A 23,403-nucleotide genomic window follows, 5' to 3' on the forward strand; every position below is an offset into this window, starting at 1 on the left:
AAGTGGAAACTCTAATAAAGCCTTCCAATCTTCACCTTGTTTGGTAGCTGCAGTCAGGATTGTCTAAAGGTTAGCTCCTATCCTCAGCATTATTAGTTACAGTAGTTTGCAGGACTGACAAGGCACTAGGGACCTGTACGGACGTACCTGCCAGTCATATTACCATTGCTTGCAATGCAGTGTGTGGAAATGGGATCCCCAGACAGGGTTTTTTTTTCCCCCCTAAGCAGTGAGAAGTTAACAGTCAAAGATGTTGTTTTACATACTGTTTCTGACTATAAACATTAAGCAGTTGACTCTGGATAACTGCCTGGAATGTTTTTTTGTTTGCTCTGGACTTGTGAAAGGACTGGAACTGGGTTCATGTGTATATACTCGCACAAGTAGCGACTTGTATTGGTGTTTGGCATTTAGGCTCCAGAAGTCAACCTGACCTGCTCATGCTGTGAACTAATGAACCTTAACTGTTCCCATTTGCTTCACTAGAGCCCACCCAAGTTAAAAAGCAAGGTCGCTTTTCCTTAGATTAGTTGTAGACTGCCCACAAAACCCCATTAGAATTAATCTTGAGCTAAAACGTGTGCATATGTTCATTCCAAAATGGTTATTGAACTGCCTTGCATGATTTCACTGTTGGGGTGGGGATGCTGTTGGATAGAAGTGCCATATTCACTGTTTACCCTTAAAGACATTTCAAGGGGTTGAATTTTGATTCAAAGGCAGTAATTTCCAAACTCTGTATGAATTGTTAGAATTGTTAGTGTGCTGCAAGAAATTAATTAAGGGGCTCTAAAGCCCAAAGAACCCATCCACAGAGGAGGTTGCCCGCTAACTCTCGGTATGATTCACTTTTCTGACCTTCTTCATATCAGCTTGTGTTGAGGTGGGGAATTCATCAAGTATGATCACTTGATGAATCCTGATGCATTTGATGTTCAGAAAAGAATGCCCACTGCAACTCTGCACGAGTTCCTACCCAGAATCCTTCCATTCCAGAGGCATAGCAAGAACTGTGACCCGTGCAGGGATTGAACCTCTCTGAGACTAAGTAATCCTTAGCCATACTAAAAGTAAAGTTTAACTCCCGTTTTAACTTATAAAAGCACTATTCACTATCATCAGGTTAGAAAGCACTGCTCTATAGACATAGCTACACTACAAATCTATATCGGGTATTTTACAATATCATGGCTTTCCCCCCAAAATCCTGGAAAGTATAATTTGAAAAGTGTTGAAAATTTGGAGACCTAACTGACCTAACCTCCTCCCCCCACAGAATTACAGCTCCCAAAATTACTTAGGGAAAGGGAATGACTGTTGAACTACCGGTAATTGGTCTATGGTGCAGCTTTGCCCTTAATGCTCATTTCAAGCAGTTTATTTCAAGAGCTGCTTGTAGCACATATGGTATATAAGCCAACTGAAAATCATCCCAGCATTGACTCTGAAGTTGGCGGCCAGACAAATTGCACGCGCACACACAGAGGGAGAGGGAGTTAGAGTGTACCAGCAATCTGCTTATCTGTCCCAGTCAACTATTCCAGAGGCAACTGAAAACACTCTGAGTGCCAATGTAAACTGTCAGTGGCTCATGTCAGCTTTGTATTGTGGTTTCAGCCATTTCAAAAATCTCTTGACTGTAACTTTTAGGAACTTGATGGTTCCACAGGGAAATGTATACTTCTTCATTGCCAGTGGGATGAAGGGAGCAGAGCAGGATCTGTATGTCAAAAACTATATTTGAGAATGCATACTGCTGTATACTAACTACAATACCGTAAGGAGCTGGACACAAACTTGCTCCATTTTCTCTGCTTCTGGGATGACATAAGCTTCAACAAAGACAGTAGGCTCATTTTCATTACATGTATCATAGAGCTGCCATGATATTCTACTTTTATGAGAGATGGGGGGGCAGGGGAGAGAGAGAACGAACACCATAGTGTTTGCTTTGGTGTTGTTTCCATATTGGCATTGCCATCTCAGAGGTGGAGATTTTGTGCTTTATAGTGAAGGCCCATACAACTTATGAGCTACCAAGGCCAAATGCAGCCCACCAGCCATTTACTGTGGCCTGACAGGTACCTGAAATCTCCCCTATTTACCATCCCATACACACAGCAAAAACTGGAGGTATGTTGAGCTTCTGGCAGTCTACAGTTGGTGGGCTGCATCCTGTTTGGTGAATGTAAATTCAGGCAGCATTTTTTACATTTCAAATTATTTCTACCAGGCCATTCACTGTTTCTTCTGCTCCCTATATCTTGTGATGGCACCATGTCCTGTCAGTCAGCCCTGTGAGGAACTGAGGTCATATTTAAAGTTGATTTGAACTGTTTTTACAGGGAAAGGTGAGGTTCAGCTGTCCAGTTGCTTAACCATGGTTAGTGTTAATGTTGATGTCATTGTTATGGTGCACCATGGTTATCTCTGAACAGGGTAGGTGGATAAATTTTTACTGTGAGAGAGGAAAACGAAAATGGTCTCCTATTCTCCATTTTTAAAAGAGTCTGCTGTTTGCTGGTGGTTTGGTGGTAATGGCTTTGCTTGAATGTGCTTTTTCAGCCCAGTTCAATGGGGGAGAAATGAGACAGTCTTCACCTTCTCCATCAAGTGATCGGCGTCGACAGCTTCGGGCACCAGGGGGAGGCTTCAAACCCATCAAGCATGGTAGCCCTGAATTCTGTGGAATCCTGGGAGAGAGAGTGGATCCAACTGTGCCACTGGAAAAACAAATGTAAGTTAAATTGGAATGTTATGATGGGAGTGGAGGAGGAGATTAAAAGATGTGTGTGGCTGAGCCCTCTCCACAGAAGCTGGAGATCTGCTAAAATGGTCTGAGGCCACCTTCACATTGCAGGCTACCAGCATGCTTCTCTCTCAGACTGTTTGCTTTACGTTGCTTGCAATAGGTTTGCATCTCACTGAATTCTCTTTTCAGTGCTTTCAGACAAGGGCCATTCCACACACTTTGCATTGTGTGCCCCAGGTTTGCCGCTGAGTGTCCATTGTATTATGGTAGATGCAGCCAGTCACAACTCTCTGAGGATTGCACTTGTGTTATGCATATGTTCCACAGGCACATTTGTATCATTATTTTTGGCACATTTTTTCCAGTGTACAGGTGTGCGCCTGTATCTGTGACGATTCCGTTCCAGAATCCCCTGCAGTTAAGTGAAACAGTGGATATAGGCAAATGTTCCCCCTCCCACCCTCCAGAGCCGAGGGGAACAGAGCTCCCCTGACCTCCAGAAGATCCTTCTGTCCGCAGCCTAGGCTGGGCTTGAACTGAACCCTAGAGCAAAAAAAAAAAAAATCACTTCCGGTTTCTCCCCCTCAGGAGCTTTGTGGGCTTCTCATTGCCTTATAAGTAGAGATGTAAAATTTCCAGAAATTTTGAAAATTTTCCAATTTTTTTTTGAAAAAATCAGAAATTTTTGGAAAAATTGGAAAAAAATGCTACATTAGCACTTTTTTTTCTTTTCCAGATTGAAAGTCATTGTTACTTTAGGAACATAAAATATGACTATGGACAATTGACTTGGCATAAAATTATCACAACTAGCATATTAAAAATATAGTGTATCCAAACAATTATTACAAACAGAATTTACTTTTTAAATAATATTTATTTGTAATTGTAACAAATGGAGCAACAATCTCCTGAATTGTTTACTAGTTTATTTGGAACAGACAAAAAACCTCCACAAAACATTTTTAAAAATCCAGAAGTAACAATTATTCATATTTCCTCTCCATAGTATTACATTTAAAAAAAAAAAAAAAACCATTCTCATAAAAAGAATTGAAGAGGGGGAAGTGTAAAGAAGGGAGTGGGACTAAGTTTCAATGAATGGGCATGATATTTTATCAGAATCATTTTCTGAGCTGCAATTATCAGTATCAGTTTCAGTCTCTGCTTCTGCAGCTCCTCTGTTGGGTCTGTCTTTATCACAGTTATTATGGACTTCTAAAAACTGAAGGTTTGCCCAGATTGAAACAAGCTTCTCTACCCTTTCACATTTCAGTTTATTTGTTGATTTAGTGTGCGTGTTTCCAAACATAGACCAGGTTCTTTCACATGCTGCTGAAGATGGAGGAATCTGAAGAAGACGAGAAACAAGAGGAGTCAGAGGCTGTGTTGTGCAAAGACCTTGCCACCATGTTGCAGGAGGAAGATGTTTGGCAGAATCCCAGATTGCATTCCTGGACCAAATCCCTGAAGATGTTCTACATTCTGCAACATTTGAAAGTACCTTCCCATCCTCAAATCCTAAATGTGATGCTTGTTTCGTAATCCAGTCAAATGCAGTCACAGTGCTATCATCACTTCTATTTCCACCTTTGACTCTTGGATCCAGCAGATTTGCAGCAGCATGAATTGGATGGCAACAAAATTCTTCCCTTTTTAAAATAAAATCTTTCACTTTACTTTCTTCTGTAGTTGTAAGTGGAGATATACTGAGATTGTCAAAAACAGTAGTTTTTATCTTGATCATTAAATAAGGCATTTCTGACAAAAGTGCACTATCTGATTCAGATGCAGTGATTGCTGCAGCAATTGGCTTTAGAATCTTCAGGGAATTTTGCAGCTGAACCCAGAAGACATCCTCATTAAGAACAGTGTTTCTCACACTCCTGGGTACTTTAAGATCTTCAACTATTACTGTTTCTTGAAGAGCTTCTTCGTTTTTTAGTAAACTTTCAAAGGAGATCACTACTCCAGCCCACTTGACTACGGAGCTTCAGTGTCACTATTTTATTTTTTGCATTTTTTTCTACTTGCTTCTTCTTGAAAACGGAAGCTACAATATGAGTACTTTTTACATGTTTTATAACTTCTTTTGCTTGTCTATAGATCATTTGAAGGGTGTCTGGTTTCATAATATCATTAAGAAGCAAGTTTAGCCCATGAGATGCACATCCTGTTGCAGTAATATGTGGATGCTTATCCATTATGATCTCCCATGCTGCTTTCATATTGCTGGCATTGTCAGTCAGCAAAGCAAATACTTTACCACTCCCAATTTTCTGTAGGACTTCACATATTTTACAGCTGATATACTCTACAGTATGTCTGTTCTCTGAGTAGATGGGACTCATTAGCCTGGGAAGGCAGCTCATCTGAGAGAAGGAAAACTCTGATCCCAAACCTCCACTGCCTTGTGGCTACATCCAGTTATGGAAAAGGCTTCAGGAGTCAACCTCAAGGCAAAATCAGGAGCCGGAGTCCCTGAGGCAGTTCATGGCTGAACATAGTCACGTTCTGGCAACTCCTGCGACGTCGCAGGAACCAACCGTATTGGCTTCTGCCTTTCCATTGGACCATATCAGCGACGTGGAAAGGGGGGATTTGCTGCATGGGAAACAGTCTATCCTCCATATCTACTTTACCCAGGCTTCACGCACTGGAGAGGACACTGTTCCAGAACCCCCATTCAGAGTGCGATACCATAGTCTTCCAAGACTGAAGGATGCCAACAATATATGTCTGTTCTCTCCTGTCTCAGTGCTTTTGTAAAAAACTGGTTGAGGTGTTATAACCAAATTTATAATTCCTTGTTTTCTCACATTTGTCCATCCATCTGTAAGTAGTGCAAGACATAGTGCCTCATTAATTTTTCCTTGCACAAATTCCATGACACGTTCATATTCCGACTCCAAAAGAGGCTTGCTCAAAGAATGTCTGCTGGGCAAATGGTATGATGGTCTTAGTAATTTCAAAGCTTCCTGCCAGTATATATTTTCAGTTATTGAAAATGTTGTTCCAGAAGAATATATTGCTCTTGCAAGAGCTTGATCCATTTTTTCCTGATCTTCAGGTGTCATCTTGTCTACAAATGAAGTTATTGAATCATTTTTGGATGCAGCTGTCTTCAATTTACTTGAAGATGCTGCTGATGGGACAACACTTTGTGTTGCTGCTAATGTTACAGATGGAGTAGAAAGAGGACTTTTTGAACAAGAACGTTGAGAAAAACTATGTGCATTTTCTTCATTGTGGTCCTCTTCACTTAGATCCATGAAGGATTTTTTAAATATCTACAGGACACTTGTTACATACAAGAATGTGTTTTGTCATCCTGGTAGCATTTGGAAATGCGTATTTCATCTGACAATATTTGCAAATCGCATTTTTCTTCTCAGAAGAACTTGTAATGTGAAAATGCCACCATATGCTAGATGTTGGTCTCACCATTTTCCTGAGGGGAGTAGGAAAGAAAAATAATTTAATGGCTAGTTTGCAAGAAGACACTAATCTATGGTTGTGGGTGGGGGAAGTAAAGAACCAGATTAGTAGTAATTAAATTATTATTGACACAAAGGTTATAAAGATAAATTAATGTAGCTACATGATTCAGTTTTCTGGAATCAGATAAATGTAAACTCTTACCTTTTTAAATTAAGAATATACTTTCAGGTCTTTTTTGTTGCTCTGTATTTTCTTCCAGTGCTTTGAAGCTTAGTGAAGAGAACAGAACCAAACATACCCACTCACATGCAAAAACAGAACTGAAACCTTTTTCTTTTCTTGTGACAATGGCAGCACCTCCTAAAGGAAGAAATGCATCTTGTTCTTGCATTGGAGAGTTCAGTTTGTAACCTTGGACTTGCTTGTCCTCAGTGCACAGAAATCAGAATCATCTGATACCATACATATTTTTTAGAAATGATTTGGAAAATATTTGAACACCTCGTCTGAAAATATTTTATTCACCATGTTAAAATAAAACATTCCATAATCAATTTTTTTCTTTTTTTTTCTTTTTTCAATTTTTCCAGTTTTTCGGAAAAATACAAAAAAGCCTTCAGGAAAAAAACGGGGCGGGGGAATGTTTTTTTTCTGAATTTTTCCGTTTTTTTCCGAGTCTTCACATCTCTACTTATAAGGCATTAAAAACATCACTTCCAATTTCACGGGCTGTGTTTTTTTTTTTTTGCACTGGGACTCTGACTGAGCCTGGCAGAGGCCACAGGTGGATGTCCGCGGCCTCTACAGGGGCTTAGAGGACTCTCTGGAGTGGAGCTTTCCTTGCCTCCAGAAGGGGCAAGTGTTGGGGGCCGTGCAGACTGAATCCAAGGATACAGGGGGTCCCTGTACCCCCTTTGGGGTACAGCTAGAAAATGTAATGTGTGAAGTGTCACATTCTCTGTCTGTAGCTTGACAAACTACTTTTCAGCCATTGGACTGTCCCTTAGGATACATAAGCACAATAAGCATCAGTCACCCTTCTGAATACCCCTCCTACTATTAAATCATTTCTGAGATTTGCAGTTATTATCAGTTGTGTTTCAAAATAATCATATCTTGCATCTTTAGTCTTTATTTCCCAGTAAGGAGATGATTAGGTCAGTTTGGTAACTGTTCACTGTTTGCACACAGTATACAGTATTCTTTTTTCTTTTTTTTTCTTTTTCGAGAGCCATTGATACTGTAGGCCTTATCTGTTGCAAGGTGCAGGAAGCAGGCAAGTAATATGAGGACAGGCACACAGAGGACAGGACTGGTCCTAGGCTTGTGACTGTGCAGTGTCATATATTTTTAGCAAATCAATATACAGTGGTGTAAGAAATTGCCATGATTGCCTGTCTTTCCTGAGGCACAAGCTTAAGGCTACAAGAGCCCAGTCCTATTTGGTGCAGCTACAACAGTGGGGGTGGGGAGGATAAGATTGGGCCGTAAGTTGCATTGAGTTGAATGTGACTCACCTTTATGGCTTTTGATTTCTTTTGTAGTTGGTATCACGGAGCAATCAGTCGGACAGATGCAGAAAACCTGTTGCGGTTGTGTAAAGAATGTAGCTATCTAGTGAGGAATAGTCAAACCAGCAAGCATGACTATTCTCTTTCGTTAAAGTAAGTACATCTTTTTTTAAAAAAACTTTATCAGTGCAACTTACAGTGCAAGCCTAATGCACATCTGCTCAGAAGTAAGCCCTGTTGTGTTCAATGAGATTTACTCCCAGGTAAGAGTGCACAGGATTGCAGTTGTATTAAGCCTTTTTGGTGCTGTAACAGCAAAGAAAAAGCATGCCTTCATGTTGATCCTGGAAAGGCCTGCTAGTGTGTCCCATAGGAATTTTAGAATTCTAAGCGTCAGCCTGTATTGCTTTGAATGACAGTTTCTAGATTTGGTTGCAATTCTCCAGGGACGTGCACAGATTTTTTAGTGTTTGTCTGGCCCCTTGTAACAAAATGCACTTTATCTCTTCTAGCTGCTGATTAAATTGTTTCTGCTCTTCTGTCTTTTTTCCTCCAACATTTAATAAGCCCATTGTTTTGTTAGCTTCACCCACCCCCCACCACAGCAACTGTTGCTGTACTGGCACAGCACAAAGAGATATTACACACAGTACCATGAATTGAAATCTTAAATAGTCCTTCTATAGACAGGTAAGCTGCTATATAAAAGTTCACCCAACAAACCAAACCTGCCCCCAAACATATAATTATATAAATACTTGTATTCTAAAGCAGATATACCAATAATTATATAGATGAATAAAATAAAGATTGTAGCAAAATGTCACTAAACACAAACATTTTTTTAAAAGCACATTTGCTACCTCATTCTGTCCTGGGGGTTGAACAATAGGATTGGGCTTTTACTAACAAAGAACATAAACCATCATATTTAAAAGAGAAAAATGCAACTCTCTCATCATTTTTTAACAGAATACTTATTGTTCATAAAAAAAACTGTAAAACTACATAATTACCCTCTCTTTCAAAACAAAGCATTGAAACCACGCTATGGCTCTTTCTTTTAAGAAAAGACAAACATCTTCAGTCAACAATTTAAAAAATATATTTTATTTCCTCTCAAATGAGTTCTTTAACCAAAAAAATAAAGCAAGCTTTGGTAGTAATCCTTGAGGAAAGAAGCTTCATGGCTAAAAGCACATTAAAGCTCACCAATCAATTTACTGAGGTTTTTTCTTCTAGCAGTCAAGAATTTATTTCTGAGGACAGACTGAGGTCAAACTTGAGGGAATTGTTAGCCTTATATATTCGCATTCATAAATGTATTATTTATTTTTATGGAATTTTATATACATTGGTCATCATTTCGGAAAACCTATTATGTGAAAGGGTCATAACAGAAGTGGCACACTGATTTCGGATGCAGAAGGGCTCAGTTTTAGTTCCATTAATCTCCAGCTAAAAGGATCTCAGATACCACAGACCCCCCCACACTTTACAATGGGTTCAATCTATGATCAAATCACTTTTACAGTGGACTTCCAGTAGTAACACAAGCTTCACTATACAATATGTTATTCATCTTATGATGAGCTAATGATTGGTGCCAACAGGACCTTGTGGGTGGTAGTTAAGCCAGCCAGCGATGCATTTGGTAGCATCTCAGACAGTAGCAACATTTTTGACATTGTGGCTGTGTGTATTGAGGGAAGGTTATAGCTCAGCGTTTCTCAACCAGTGGTACTCGTACCACTGATGGTACTTGAGGTGGTGTCTGGTGATACATGTAGGACTCCCAGACCCCCACCACCTGTCAGTGAGACCAACGACACAATTGGCTTGGCTTGGTGGCAATTGGCTTGGCTTGGTGGGCAGAGTTCCAATGTGTGCTTTTCACATGCTCATAAAAGCCCTCCAAGCCACCCCTCCCATCCACCCTGAGCCTCTTACCAATGTTTATCGTGTTGCATCTGGCCTCCCAGTCCAGAAGTAACTGGCAATCCCATCATCACCAGTTAAGTAACTGGTGGTACTTCCAATAGGAAGTACCTATTGGAAGTACCTATATGGTACCAGTGGTACTTCCAATAGGTGAACCATGCAGAGTGCTATGGCGGGGGACAGATGTTGAGAACATCATGGCTATGTGTGTATTGAGGGAAGGATAATAATAATAATACTGCTATTTGTATACTGCCTTTCTGGTCATGATTTTTACAGTAACAGAAAGGTTCTATCTTTCAAGAACCACACAACATTTCAGATGGATCTTTCATGGTCTGGTATCACTTCTGGCCCCCAGTTGCCTCCCATGCTGGCTCCTTCATCTGTCACTTGAAGGGCAGCAAAGACACTTCTTCGCTCACACCAAAGAGCAGGTGGAATAACTCAGCTCAGCTTGTCAGCTGCTTCAAGGTCTCACCATTCACTGAGCTACTATCTTCGGTCTAATGGAGGCTCTACCCTCTAGACCAGGGATGCCCAAACCCTGGCTCTGGGGCCACTTGCAGCCCTTAAGGACTCCCAATGTGGCCCTCTGGGAGCCCTCAGTCTCCAGTGAGCTCTGGCGCTCCAGAGACATGCTGGAGCCCACACTGACCTGACGCAACTGCTGTCAGCATGACGGCCAACTGCTCAATCTCTTGTGTGAGCTGTGGGTCGAAGGCTCCCTCCACTGCTTGTTGTTTCACATCTGTGATGCAGCAGTGGCAGCAAAGGAAAGGCCGGCCTTGCTTTGTGCAAGGCCTTTTATAGGCCATGAGCTATTGCAAGATCTTCATTCATTCATATAAGTTCAATCTTTAATGTATTCATTTATGTACATTTATTCAAATTTGAAATGTAAATTAACTCTTTCTTTTCCTGACCCCATATACAGTGTCAGAGAGATGATGTGGCCCTCCTGCCAAAATGTTTGAACACCCCTGCTCTAGACCAGACCTCTTGCCTTGTAATTACAGCCTTGTAACTTGTGTTGTATAGTTACAGTATTGTGTAAATTGATAATCACGGTCCCAAGAGTGCAGTAGGCATCTTTTTAAACAATCTTTCAGGGGAGAAATTGCTTAGTTCTGTGGCAAAAATTTCAACTTCTGAGGTTTTGGAATGAATTACCAAAAAGCAATGTGTTGTTCAGTTCACAGTAAAATATTTTCACAATACAATGGTGTCTCCAGAATTGATGACAATCACAAAAGCGGGGCTCCGCTGTAGTAAGGGGGAGAGAGCACTCTGTTTGAAACTCTGAAGAGCCACCACCAGTTTGTTCAAATGTACCCTCAACATGGAAAACAAAACGCCTTTCCCATTATCATCTGACAGTTTGTCTAACTGCATTTCTTTTCAGAATGTGGTCATGGCTTTCCCAATCTGGGAAGAAAAAAAAAAACTTGATGAGTTTGTTTGTGTTATCAGATAAGCCAGTGTGGCCAACCTTTGTTTTATTTTTGGGTCAAAGGAAAGGTTATGTTACTATAGAATAATTACTCTACATAGTGATAATTATATTGCAAAATAAGGGTTGTTGCCAAGGATGATAGGAGTCACTTGTTCTCTGCTCCTTTTGGACAAGGCAAAAGTGAATTGCCTCAGAGTGAAGACAGAAAGATTTAGGCTCCATTTGTGACTCAGAGGAAGGCTGCTTAAATCTGGAGTGTGCTACAGAGATCTCTTCTCACTGCAGAGGTCTCCAGGGTGCAGTCTCGCTCCACGCAGGGCAGCAGGATAGGCTGTGACTTTTCATGCTTGTTTGGCCTGACCAGTGCCCTTACCCTGCATGGTTGCAGCGTGCATGCCTTTCTTCCAAGCCAGGGAGCTGTCCTGCACTGCAAGAGAATGAGTCCTCAGACCAGCGGGTCCCAAACATTTTCTGATCCATGGCTCCCTTGACCTACTAGGCCATTGGCCACAACTCCCCAATAGGACTACAATCCTATACATTGTATAGGGTGGCAGTTTTGTTATGAGGATTCCACGGCTCCCCTGTCTGGTTTCCACAGCTCCCCAGGGAGCTGTGGCTCATGGTTTTGGGAACCAATGCATCAGGCCTTTTGTAATGGTGCAAGGACTGTGGAGCACAATCCAGTCCTTCTTAGCTACTTCTTTCCCTCCACACTTCACATATATCGTGTCAAAAATAAAGTGGGTGGGTGGTGTAGCCAGGCACTGGCAAGGCAAGGGGGAATAGAACTGACTTATCCCTCGGCGTCCCTCCCTGTCCCATGAAAGCGGCTTACAACCAGAATTGGTTGCCAACTAGGGCCTTTCTTTATGCTCTAGCCCTCTTGCAATAGCTTGCTAATTTCATGGTTGTGCATTTCCAGATTCTCGGTGTTTATCTTACCAAGCCGTCTGCTTCCTTCGTTCTTTTGGCTGAAGAGTGAAACAAAGTGCAATATATTTATTTGAGTTTACCCTTTTCTTCCTCTGTGATTGAATTTCCTCTTTGCTTGGCAGCAGCCCAGCGCTCCCCTTTGTTGTCTCTGCTGTTGCTAATGCAAGTCAAGGGAACCTTAAGCCGAATTTCAGTGAAGAATTTTATTTGCAGTGCAGGCTTATGTTTACAGTCACCAGTGATGGTCTTTTGGTAGCAAAGAATGCTGAGGCTTTACGTCGTTGAACACACACAGACATACAAACATATACATTTAGGAGTGCTAAATACCATTTACCATTACTAATTAATCATACTATATCTCCTCATCTACTTACTCATCTATTTCTACCTCTTATTGATTTATCCATTTATTTATATAATATACAATAAATTTTCCCTAATGCCCTATACTATATTTTCTAAATATTCACTTTCTACCAAGTGTAAACTAACTTCAATTGCTCATTAATATTAAAACAAAATAATCTAATTACCAAAATTATCACCTAATTATCTAAATCCAGGACCATGCTCAATGCCCACTCAACTCTGTTCTTGAGTTCACCCCTTGACTACCCCCCATATCTATGTGAAAGGTTACAGTGAAATGTGAAAGGTCACCGCTGAGGACAATCTCAGTAGAGAGTAAGGCCAGCCCAGACATTGGGTATCCCAGAGGAAGAGGCAACACAAAAAACAGGGCACCAGCCATCAGGGGACTGTTGCAGTGACCAGTCTTTTCATGCACCTATCATGACAGGCATGTTGGCAACATGCCAATAAACTCTTGTTTTGATAAATATTCAGTATCCTGTTATAAGCCCGGGATTGAACATAGCAGTACTATTGCTGTTTGCCCTGAACCTGTTCAGAAAGGCCTCGTTACCAGTCATGCTATGGGATCGTGAATATCCCCTTCTACAGTGATCTGCAGAATATCCCCTTCTACAGTGATATGATTTAAGTGTCCCCTAACTCCTTTGCTAGATTGGGATCTATATACTTAAGAACCTGTGTGGAAAACACCCCAAGGCCTGGTGGTCTGCACTGTTCTCAAATTTGGTTCTATCTCACCAGAACATGTATATCCAAAATTGCATGTTAAGCTTTGAAATTTACTCTTGTGTTCCATATAGAATGCCACAGTCAAAATGAAGACTGTAAGCTCCTCGAGTCAGAGATGTGTACAGTATCTGTATTTATGAAATACTATCAAGTACCATCCACATTTATGTGCTGTCTCAGTAAATCATAGTAATTCTTTTAAGTATTCATATTCTTGCCCTAACACACTCATTTTGGGATTGCAGACAGATTTGCTGTTGTTTCTTTAAACAGTGTGAAGCCCTCGTTCTGACCATACCTACAGTACAAATTACAAAATATTTCAATCTTTTATTTAAATTAGTTTTGTTCACAGGGGTGAAGTGCTGAGAACTAGCACTGAAGTTTGTAATTTGCTAAATATAGCAGAATATCAGGTTTGGTTTTGGGGTTTGTTTTTTTTTGAAGTTCTGTGGCATTTTCTTCAGCTAATAGGCAAACCTGATTCTCTTTTTAGCTCACTTGCCCCAGGAGAACTGGGATAAAGACTTGGCCAGCTGATTCATAAAGTCATGAGCAACATCTGGAATGCATGTCACTGACTCTCTCTGAAGGACCTTATAAGATTTTAGCTCCCTTTGTTTTATTAGCCCCAGAGTATTGTTGGTTTTGTCAAGCAGTCACTTAGCTTTACAAGAATCTGTGACAAGCATGCTGTGTGATTTCATGGACCTGGCATTTAAAGGACAAGAACAGCAATTTGAATCATTTTAAGAAAGGTCAAAGTAAAGACACAGAAGTCTTTTTAGAATTTGCTAGTTGTAATTTTGTAATGAACCATATTTCTAACAGTAAATAGACGTCTCTGTTCTGTTGAGATCACTTCACAAATGAGATAGTCATTCAGTCCTTGCCCCTGAAAGAGCAACCAGATTTTTTGGAAAGTTAAGATTCTCTGTTAACTTTCCGGGGGGGGGGGGGGGAATAATTGTGACTTCCTTACAAATGCAAACAACCACCACCCAATTTTAAAAGGACACTTTGGGTAGTGCTGCTTTTAATCCTCATGGAGAAATCCAGCCCAAGATGTGCTGATCCAGAACCATGTGATGACATGCTCCAGAATTTTTGATATGCATTATAATTTAGAGGATCTATATGCATGTGCACAATGAATTATGGGTCTTATTGTGTTTGTGACGTAGAACCACTAAATCATTGCAGTACCTGCAGTTGCAAACTCACAGTGCAACATTTATTTTTCACACACCCTTCCTTCAAGCAACTCAGGGTGGTGTGCATCATTTCTTCCTTTTGTCTTCTTATGAGGTAGGTGAGGCAACAACCTTATGAGGTAGGTGAGGCTGAGTGACAACAAATACTTTACCATTTCAACCCAAGTCATATCTGTGGTTGGCTCTCTTTTTGGAATGCCTTTTTCTTTCTCAGCTGACAAATTTGTTATTTACCTTTAGGCATGAAGAATCAGCTGTGGCAACTCCACAGTGTGCTGCTCAACAGTACAGTCAATGCCTTTCCTGTTGATTTATGTACTGAGATGTTCTTTTTTTCCCCTCTCTGATGGTAGACATGTTCTGTTCTGTTTATGTACATGTGGCCATAAATCTTGATTTGTAACTCATGATGCCTAGAGAACAAGAAAACAAGATCAGCTTCATTAAAACAATCTATGAACTGACAAAAACTCTTACGGCCATAAATAAGCAAGGTAACAGAAAGAGACTGCAACCTTCCACTTTGTTTGCAATGCATGAAGCAGATAATAAAACCACAGGGTAAATGTAGCAATGGTAAGGTCAGGGAAGGCTACTGAGCTATCTGGGGTTGACCTCCTGGCAAAGCACAGGTCAATTGCATTTCCTCCAGTCATTTTGCTGCATCTGGCTGGCTCAGCTGAATTCTAAATTCAGCAATAGTCTTGAAGGGCATACCACCTGAATGACAAGTATGACCTAGGCAAAAGCCTCTTCTCCTGAGCAGTCTGTTCCAATTTTGGATGTTTCTAGACTCATCTTAAAAACAACTGCAGTGGGCAGATTTGCATTGCGAATGAGAATGGGAGGATGACTAAAATTACTTATGTGTAGGACAGTGAAAAATTCTAGCAGATTTTAGTTAATGTTTAAGGGAAAGAAAGCTAATTCTGATAACAGTGATAGGCTGGTGTGTGTTTTTAAAAAGTAACTTTTCCATTTGCTATTCATGATTATTTTTCATACTTGGCCTGGCTTTCATTTGCCTTTGGGCCAATTCATGCATTCAGCAAAATCAATGTGGATGGAGAGGGATGGAGTAACAGGTGCTGTGGACGGAGAGGGGAGTAACAGGTGCAATGGGCCTGGGGGCATGTTGGGAGAAGGACGGTGGTTTTGATGGCAGTTGTACATGCCCCATCTTATTTCCCCCATTTTTTGCCTGCTCTGGACTCTCCTCAGACATTTGGAGTATGTTCAAGGAGACCCATAGGCAATAGGGGGTAGGTTTTAAAAAATTGTTTTACTCCATGTTGGCATCCTTTAGTCTCAGAAGACTATGGTATCGCGTTCTGAATGGTGGTTCTGGAACAGAGTGTTCTCTCCAGTGCGCGAAGCCTGGGTAAAGTAGGTATGGAGGATAGGCTGTTACCCATGCAGCAAATCCCCCCTCTCCACGTCGCTGAAATGGTCCAATGGAAAGGCAGAGGCCAATACGGTTGGTTCCAGCGGCGTCGCAGGAGTTGCCAGAATGTGACTGTGTTCAGCCACAAACTGTCTCAGGGACTCCGGCTCTGGATTTTGCCTCGAGGTTGACTCCTGAAGCCTTTTCCATAACTGGATGTAGCCACAAGGCAGTGGAGGTTTGGGATCAGAGTTTTCCTTCTTTCAAATGAGCTGCCTTCCCAGGCTAACGAGTCCCATCAACCCGGTGGCTGTTTAGTCGCCTCCTACGACAAGTACAGCCAAACTGAGGCTGTACTTCAGTATTCTCAGGGGAGTACTGGGAGTACATGGGAGTACCCCATGCATACCGTAGCATGCAGTGCAGCCTCCGTTGATGTAGCTACATGCTATAACATGGGGGGGGGGGTTAGGAATAGGTAGTTAGACTTATTTGTAGTTTGGGATGAAGGCAAGAAGTTTACATGAGGGCTCCACAGAACCACTTGATAAAAAATGGCAGCAAGAGTGACAGAGCTTCTTCCAATGTACATGAACAGTCAGCTTGCACAAAGCAACCTGCTTACTGTAATGTTGAAGTTGAAAAGTCCATACGCAGTATTTCTCCGTGCTGAAAAGGAGTCACACTCTCTTTTTTGTGGTTTTGTGGTTTCGGCTCTGTGCAGCTCTTGCCATTTTATGGCTCTGACATTGTACCAGTGGAAAGCTTGCATGAACAGGGTTGGTTGTGAGTGTCCGCCACCTGCATATCATTAGAATGGCAACAGCTAATGGGACCGGTAGTGCTAACTTATAGGCAGAGGGTCTGAGAGCTCATACTTTGAGAGCTCTTCCTGCAGCTTCTATTTAAAACTATGCACAGGAAACAACGGTGATTTAGTGTTGCTGCTCAGCCTAGCATTGTGAAAATGCCCTTTCAGCCCTTTCTTGAAGTCAGTGGCAGAATTCTCGTAATTAGTATATCAGACCTGAGGAGTGGGAGTGATCTTCCGGACTACATTCCACAGATGGAAGAGGATGTGCGAGTGAATATTTTCCAAAATGATAACCAAGCCTGGAAAGGCATAGTCATTCTCCCCTTGCATCTGCTCCTCATATGCCTTTCTTTGTCTGTCTATGAAAATGCAAAGGATATCAAGCTGCCATACAGCCACTGCTGAAATACAAGAGTATTCTAGGATGTTACAAATAGCACACCAGAGTAGAAGGATGATCCATCCATGTCCTCTCATTTACGTCTCCTTATCTACAGTATAGTATAAGAACATAAGAATTGTCCTGCTTGATCAGGCCAGGGTCTGTCTACAACAGCATTCTGTTTTCAGCAGTGGTCATCCAGATGCCTATGGAAGTTCCCAAGCTGGGCACGAAGACAACAACTTTCTACTGCTGTTTGTCCCCAGTATCTGGCGTTCTGCCCCAAGTGTGAAGACTCCATTCAGCTGTCATGCATAACATTCATGGGTAGAAGAATCCTCTAAGGCTATGGGATGTCCCCAGCAACCTCCTCTTACTGCATCTCCCAGGCACCACCATCTTGAATCATGTGAGATTGCAGCGCTCGGAAGAGTCAGGCAGTGACACTGCCGTGACAGGGTACTTGAACTTCAGCGCACCATGACCCAAATTAAGGATTTGTCACATCTTTTTTTTGTAAAGCCATGACCATCAGCACATTTTATGGTAGTGAATTCTATAAATTAATAATTTCTGTGAATGCAGGAAATAGAGTGATCCTAGATTAAGCTTCGTTTTAGCCAGCCTCATGTACATGGTGTTAGTTTCAGTGGAACAGCTATTGCAAAACTCATGAAATTAAAATTTTTTAAAAAGTAGCTTTGTTGGGTAGTATTTGGAATCTAGCTTTCCTTATACAGAAGTGTCGAAGAGGTATTATCCAGCATTAAAATCTATGATTTGGGGCAGGGGGAATAACCTCCTTGCATAGTAATGTTTCATATTTCACATGGGAATGTTACACATTTGGCAAACCCATTAAGGGTAGATGCCTCCAAAACTCAGACTTTCATTTTTGTGAGCTCAGCAGAATCCTCCATGCAAAGAGAGAACATTTGACAGGAGTTTTGCTTCCTGTTGAAGTGATATACAGTTTTCCTGCCCATACATGTCTCTCTTTCTCCACACACACATACACATATTGTTGCTTGCTAGATACTATTATTTATATACCACTTTTCAACAAAAATTTTACACAGCACTTTACAGACACAATCAAATTATTGAATACAGGTATTACGTGAAACTGTGGATACTGGAGATGCTCCATCCCCACCCTCTGAGGGGAGGGAAGCCATTTTTTTTCCTTTAAACAATCATTCTGAGGCCCCCAGAGGTCATGGGCAGATGAACCCGGCCTCTGCAGAGCTCAGAAATACCCTGCAGAGGCACAGCTCCCCTTGCCTTTGAAAGGGGTGTGTGGGGAGGCTGTGGGTCTGATCCATAATTAACTGAAACCACAAATATGGGAGCCATGTGTATGGGCGCCCTCCTATAGTTCCCTGTCCCAAAAGGGCTCCCAGTTTAAAAAGATGCAGAGAAACTCCAGCAAATGGCCACTAGAAGAAACACTGTGCTGGGATGGAAAGGGACAGTTGCTAAATATAAGAGGGCCACCACTTGAAAGAGCGCCTCTTGCCCAATTAGCACAGTTTTGCTTAAGACTCAAAACTGCAAAAGTGGCAGGTCAGGCACTTCCTTGGCTGCCATTCACGGTTGTTGGGCTGCATTTGGCTGGGGGAGGGGGGCAGTTAAAAGTGGCAGAGGCCTGAGCCTCAGTAACCATTTCTACAGTTTGAGGGTAACGCAGTATAATGGAGTCCTGGTACTTTCATTGAAGCGATATACCAGCCTGTCTAGCTTTTGCAGTCCATTAGAACAGGGTCCCAAAGGGGCAGTTTATTGAATTTCTTCAGTATTGTCTAGTCAAGTGTCACAGTTTGGTTATTCCTTGTAGAGCTAATGGATTTTATTTTTCCAAAGAGATTACTTCACCGGGATAGGAATGCCAGTAATAAATGCAGCATCATGGAACCAGCTTAATGAAAATGATGTCAAATGCCTCCAGTTGCTCTTCATGTTTTAATTAATGTGCTCCGAAGATGGCAGGGTTATTTAGGGGTGGGCAGTTTTCCTCCTGTGTGAGGAGTCTTTATTCAGAGAACCAGCCTGTCATACCTGCCAAGCCACACATCCCTAAGAAATTAGAACAATGCAACATACTGGGAAATGCATACTGCCTGTATAGCTAACTATTAAGTTTCTCTGGGTTCTTAATGAGCATGTCCTTATTAGAAGTTAGGAACCGTAAGCCACAACTTGTAAAGTATAGAAACTAGTACCCAAAGCATCAATGTTCTTTTTACAGTTAATTTTTAGTTTTAATGTGCCTAAGTTAGCATTGCCCATCCCTGGAGAAGACAGCCATCTGATTTTGCAGGGGTGCCTGAGCCTTTCCAGCTGGAAGGAGGCAAGCCCAGGAATGCAACAGCTTTGCCTTCTCTGCAGGAAGATCATTCTGCTGCAGAGAATGTATCAGAAGTACTTGAACTACATAGTTGCACCCAATTACCCAACCTCAGCAGAGACTGATTGGAAGGAGGCAAGACCAGAGCAATGAATCACTAGAGATGCACAGTCGTGGGTGGATACTTTGGGGTCACATTGAATTTCTTGGAACCCAGTAGCAGTTTTATGTGCTGCAGCACCAGGTTTGTGAATGTTCAGTTTGCCATTTCTGATCTGGCATCTAAACGTACCCCAGAAAGCAGGCTGTAGTTGGGCAGCATAATGGCTCAAAGAGAAGCAACAAATCGAGAAGGTCTGAGTCCAAATCTTGCACTCAGTCATGAACTCACTAGGTAGTCCTTAGGCAAGCGACTGGTCTTCAGGGGAGAGGGTGACCGTCTGTGTTCTGCTTACCAGATGACAGGATAATACAGGCAGCCAGCTTAGCAAGTAGTGACATGTACACTATGGTAAGCTTGGCTGCTTGCTTTAGGATACTGTGTTTATTTCCCACTCTTTACTGTTTCCAGAGTAGCTTACAGTAATCTTAAACAATGTCAAAATAAGAATTATGAATAAAACAAATCTTGAAATACAGATTCAGGCAGCAGAAACAACAAAACACAACTACACCATAAAACCAGCAGTAAAATAAATTTGCCAGCAGCAAGCATTACATTCAGCTTAGGTGACATGCTGAGGTGCCCAGGCAAATGAAAGGTTTTCACCTAACACTGAAAAAACAAACTTCAGTGCCAGGCAAGACTCCAGCATTTCACAAATGGGACACTAGAGAAGGCCCCCTCTAAAAAGGCCACTTCTCCAGTCACCACACCCTTAGGGAAGGAAGGGGACTTAAAGGAGGGCCTCAGAAGTGGATCTTGTGGTTTGGGCAGGCTCACATACTCATACGTAAATACCCGGATCAAAGCCGTGGAGGACTGTCAAGGTTAAAACAAGTTCCTTGGATTCTGCTTAGAATGGATCAGCACCTAGTGGAATATGTTCCATTTGGTCAATCCCAATTAACAATCAAGCAACCACATGTTGAATTAGTGGACATTTCCAAGAAATCTTCAAAAGCCTGTCAGCAAGTTTTCTATTGGTAAGCAGTTGCCCAGTGCTTTTGGCTTATCCAGCAGAAGGCTGTTTTCTTTAAGTTTATAAACCATTCCCAGGAAAGCAAAATTAAAAACTGTAGCATAATACCTTTAATGGTGAGGATCTATCCAGTTAAAGAAGGAAATGAATGTGGATCTCTCCCTAGATACCACTTAAAAAGAAAAATCAGTTCCTTGCAAATGTATTCTTATGAATAACTTCATAAATTGTTGATGGCTTGTGGTGTGAGTTTGAATAAAGAATGAAAGGCAAATCAGTACTGAGATTAACTAAAATTTTGGAACTGTATTTCCAACAGGCAAGTTGTGGAAACCTATAATTAATAAAGGCACATTGCGGAATAAATAATAAAATACAGGTCTTTGTTGTGTATTCTTCACAAATCTATTGCATTTAGAGAGCACACAGATAGAGATTTAGTTTTAGAGCAAATTTTTTTCACCCTGTGGAAATGGGTTGTGAGAAATTGATAGAATGCCAGCCCTGAGAGGTTTGCTATCTGAAGACCAAATTACAAAGAGATGAGGTTGACCTTTGTAAATTGCATTTGCCAAGCCGCCTTAAGTGTTGCTGAAGCCCAGGGCTCTTTGCATATGAATTCCTCTAAGCATGCAACCTGTTTCTGCTTTTTGTTCATTAAATTACTGGTAGCTTTCCCCTGATCTAAGCTGGTTTGCCAGTCCAGCTTTTGTTTGCAGCTGCCCAGAGTTAAGGGCTGGTAACTACTAGGAGGAAGCACAATTGATCCTGCAAGAACCAGAAAGCAAAGCATTGAGTCACGGGTATAATAAATACATAAATCAATAAAATGCATCAGTTCAGGTACTGAAGGGACCTGAAACTTAGAATGTTTTTCTGGTTTTTGAAAGGTCAGGTGAGAGATGGGAGGTGGGAAGGTCTGGCTGTAAGCCAGCTTGGTTTCTGGAAAACTCCCTAAACCAAAAGTGTAGGGTTAACCTTTGATCCCCTTGTGTATATCTGTTATGAACCGAACAGCTTGTGTTCATCCCCTTCAGGCCATTCAAGCAAGCCATTTTATTGTTTAATTGTTCTGTTTTTATTCTGATTGTAAACTGCCTTGGGCCCTCTCTGAGTGGGAAGGCAGGATAAAAATGCCCTAATAAATAGAACTAAACTGAAGCTAAACCAGAAGTCCTAAAGATATAACCTTTGAAAAACAAAGTGGCTAACAGGTCACTGGTCATTTAACCCCTTTTGTTAAAAGTTGTCATCAAGGATCAAATGCCACAGAATTCCAGCATTTTAGACTGCTCTTCACATGCCATGATGTATAGATTTTAGCATGTACCAGGTTCGGTGCCACTGTGCACTTAGCCCTGGAACAAAGCCCTCCAACCACCACCACCACACCAAGCTTACTGGACAGGATGGGTAGCAGCATCTCCTCTCTCTCCCACCATCTGCGAGTGGGTAGAGAAGGAACACTCATTGCAGGGGCCTTTGAGAGAAAGCCCATTGATCGATGGGCCTTCTGATCTCATGCAGCTGCTCCTGCTTGCCTCCTCAAAGGCCAGTGGCATAAATCTGTCATCTGACCCATGCCACTGCAAGAAAGTTGGCTGGATGTGGGCCCTCAGATCAGTGCCCAACCTGGTCCACTTGTACTGACAAGCACAGTAACCATTCTGCAGCTTCTCAGTGCTAGAAACAGATGAACCACTTCACAAAAAAGCACACAGTGTGTGTTCCATTTTGTGTTTGAAATTTTTGGCATCTGAGACCCACAATATATCTAGCTTCCTCACAGAGCACTCTTCATAAGCTCACACATGTTCTGTTTCTGAAGGGTCTTCTGGAATCTTGAGAGTCTCAACACATCGCTTCCTCAAGGAACAGACACTGCCAGCTGACTGTGGCAGAATTTCAATTTGCTTTTAAAGCACTGAATATTCCACACTCATAGCCAGGGACTGCATTTTAGATAAGCTCTCTATAAAACTAGCCTCTCCCAATAAACAATGGACTGAAAGAGTATGTCTGTAGAATGACCTTTGTGACAGGAGTCTTGCCTGGACATTATCTGCTCCTGCCAAACCATATCCAAGAGCAGTCCATGCTTTCTAGGATAGCCAAGGCTGAAGCAGTAAGAACCACCACCAACACTGATGAGACAGGAGGCAACTCCATCCAATCCCTTCCATCAAGGCCTAGGAGAGGGGAGTAAAGGGGGTAAATAGTACCTGGGCCCAGGGTCAAAAAGGGGGCCCAGGAGCCAAAGGAGGGGGCCCAGAAATTTCCTGGGATCTGACATTTTCCTATCTACTCAGATTTGTTGGATGCTGATGACACTACCACAAGGTTGCAGCTGCAACTACTGCAGCTACTGGCAAGCCATATATGCTGGGCCAAAGATTGCACATATGACATTCCTTGACACAATGTCAAATCTGGGAGGAAACTGGACTGCTACAGTAGCTCTTTGGCTTACCACAAAGGAGTGTATAGGAGCTCAGGGACACAACTGTGGGGCTACAGCTGCTGCAGAAGCGAGTTTTGGTATGCATAGGACACTTTCCATTCTAGTGTGAGCCTAAATATGATTATGCTAATTTTCTGCATGATTTTTTTAATTTAAAAGATTTTAGAGAGACTTAAGAGTGTTCGGTTTTCTGTATCACTGTCTAGCTGCCGATGCCACATGGGTGGGTAGACCTGGCTCCAAAGACTTTTCCAGCTGTCTCCACTCTCCCCCCACCATTTTGCCCCTCCCTGCCCCCATTCTGCTCACCCCTCACCACCCTCCCTCACTCTGTTTCACCCCTCCCCCTTTGCAAAGATTCCAAAAGAAACTTTGTATCCCCTGATAAAATTCTTCTCAGAGGCCCTGCCTTCAGTTGAGGATTCTGCCAGCCTCTGGAGTAGACTTCAGTAGGGCAGTAGATATCAGTGTCTTCTATCTAAAGTCCAAACTTTTTGGCAGGAGGGCCACATCAT

The 23,403-nt window shown here is 41.9% G+C and overlaps 1 protein-coding gene across 1 annotated transcript in view; it reads left to right on the forward strand.

The window, feature by feature from the left end:
• SHB (SH2 domain containing adaptor protein B) overlaps positions 1–23,403 on the forward strand; it is a 161,328-nt gene that overhangs the window by 120,664 nt on the left and 17,261 nt on the right. The window contains 2 exon segments of the mRNA XM_066617800.1: positions 2,566–2,737; positions 7,738–7,857. Coding sequence (XP_066473897.1) covers positions 2,566–2,737; positions 7,738–7,857 — 292 coding nt within the window.

This window comes from Tiliqua scincoides, chromosome 2, assembly GCF_035046505.1.
Source record: "Tiliqua scincoides isolate rTilSci1 chromosome 2, rTilSci1.hap2, whole genome shotgun sequence".
Lineage (NCBI taxonomy): Eukaryota > Metazoa > Chordata > Lepidosauria > Squamata > Scincidae > Tiliqua > Tiliqua scincoides.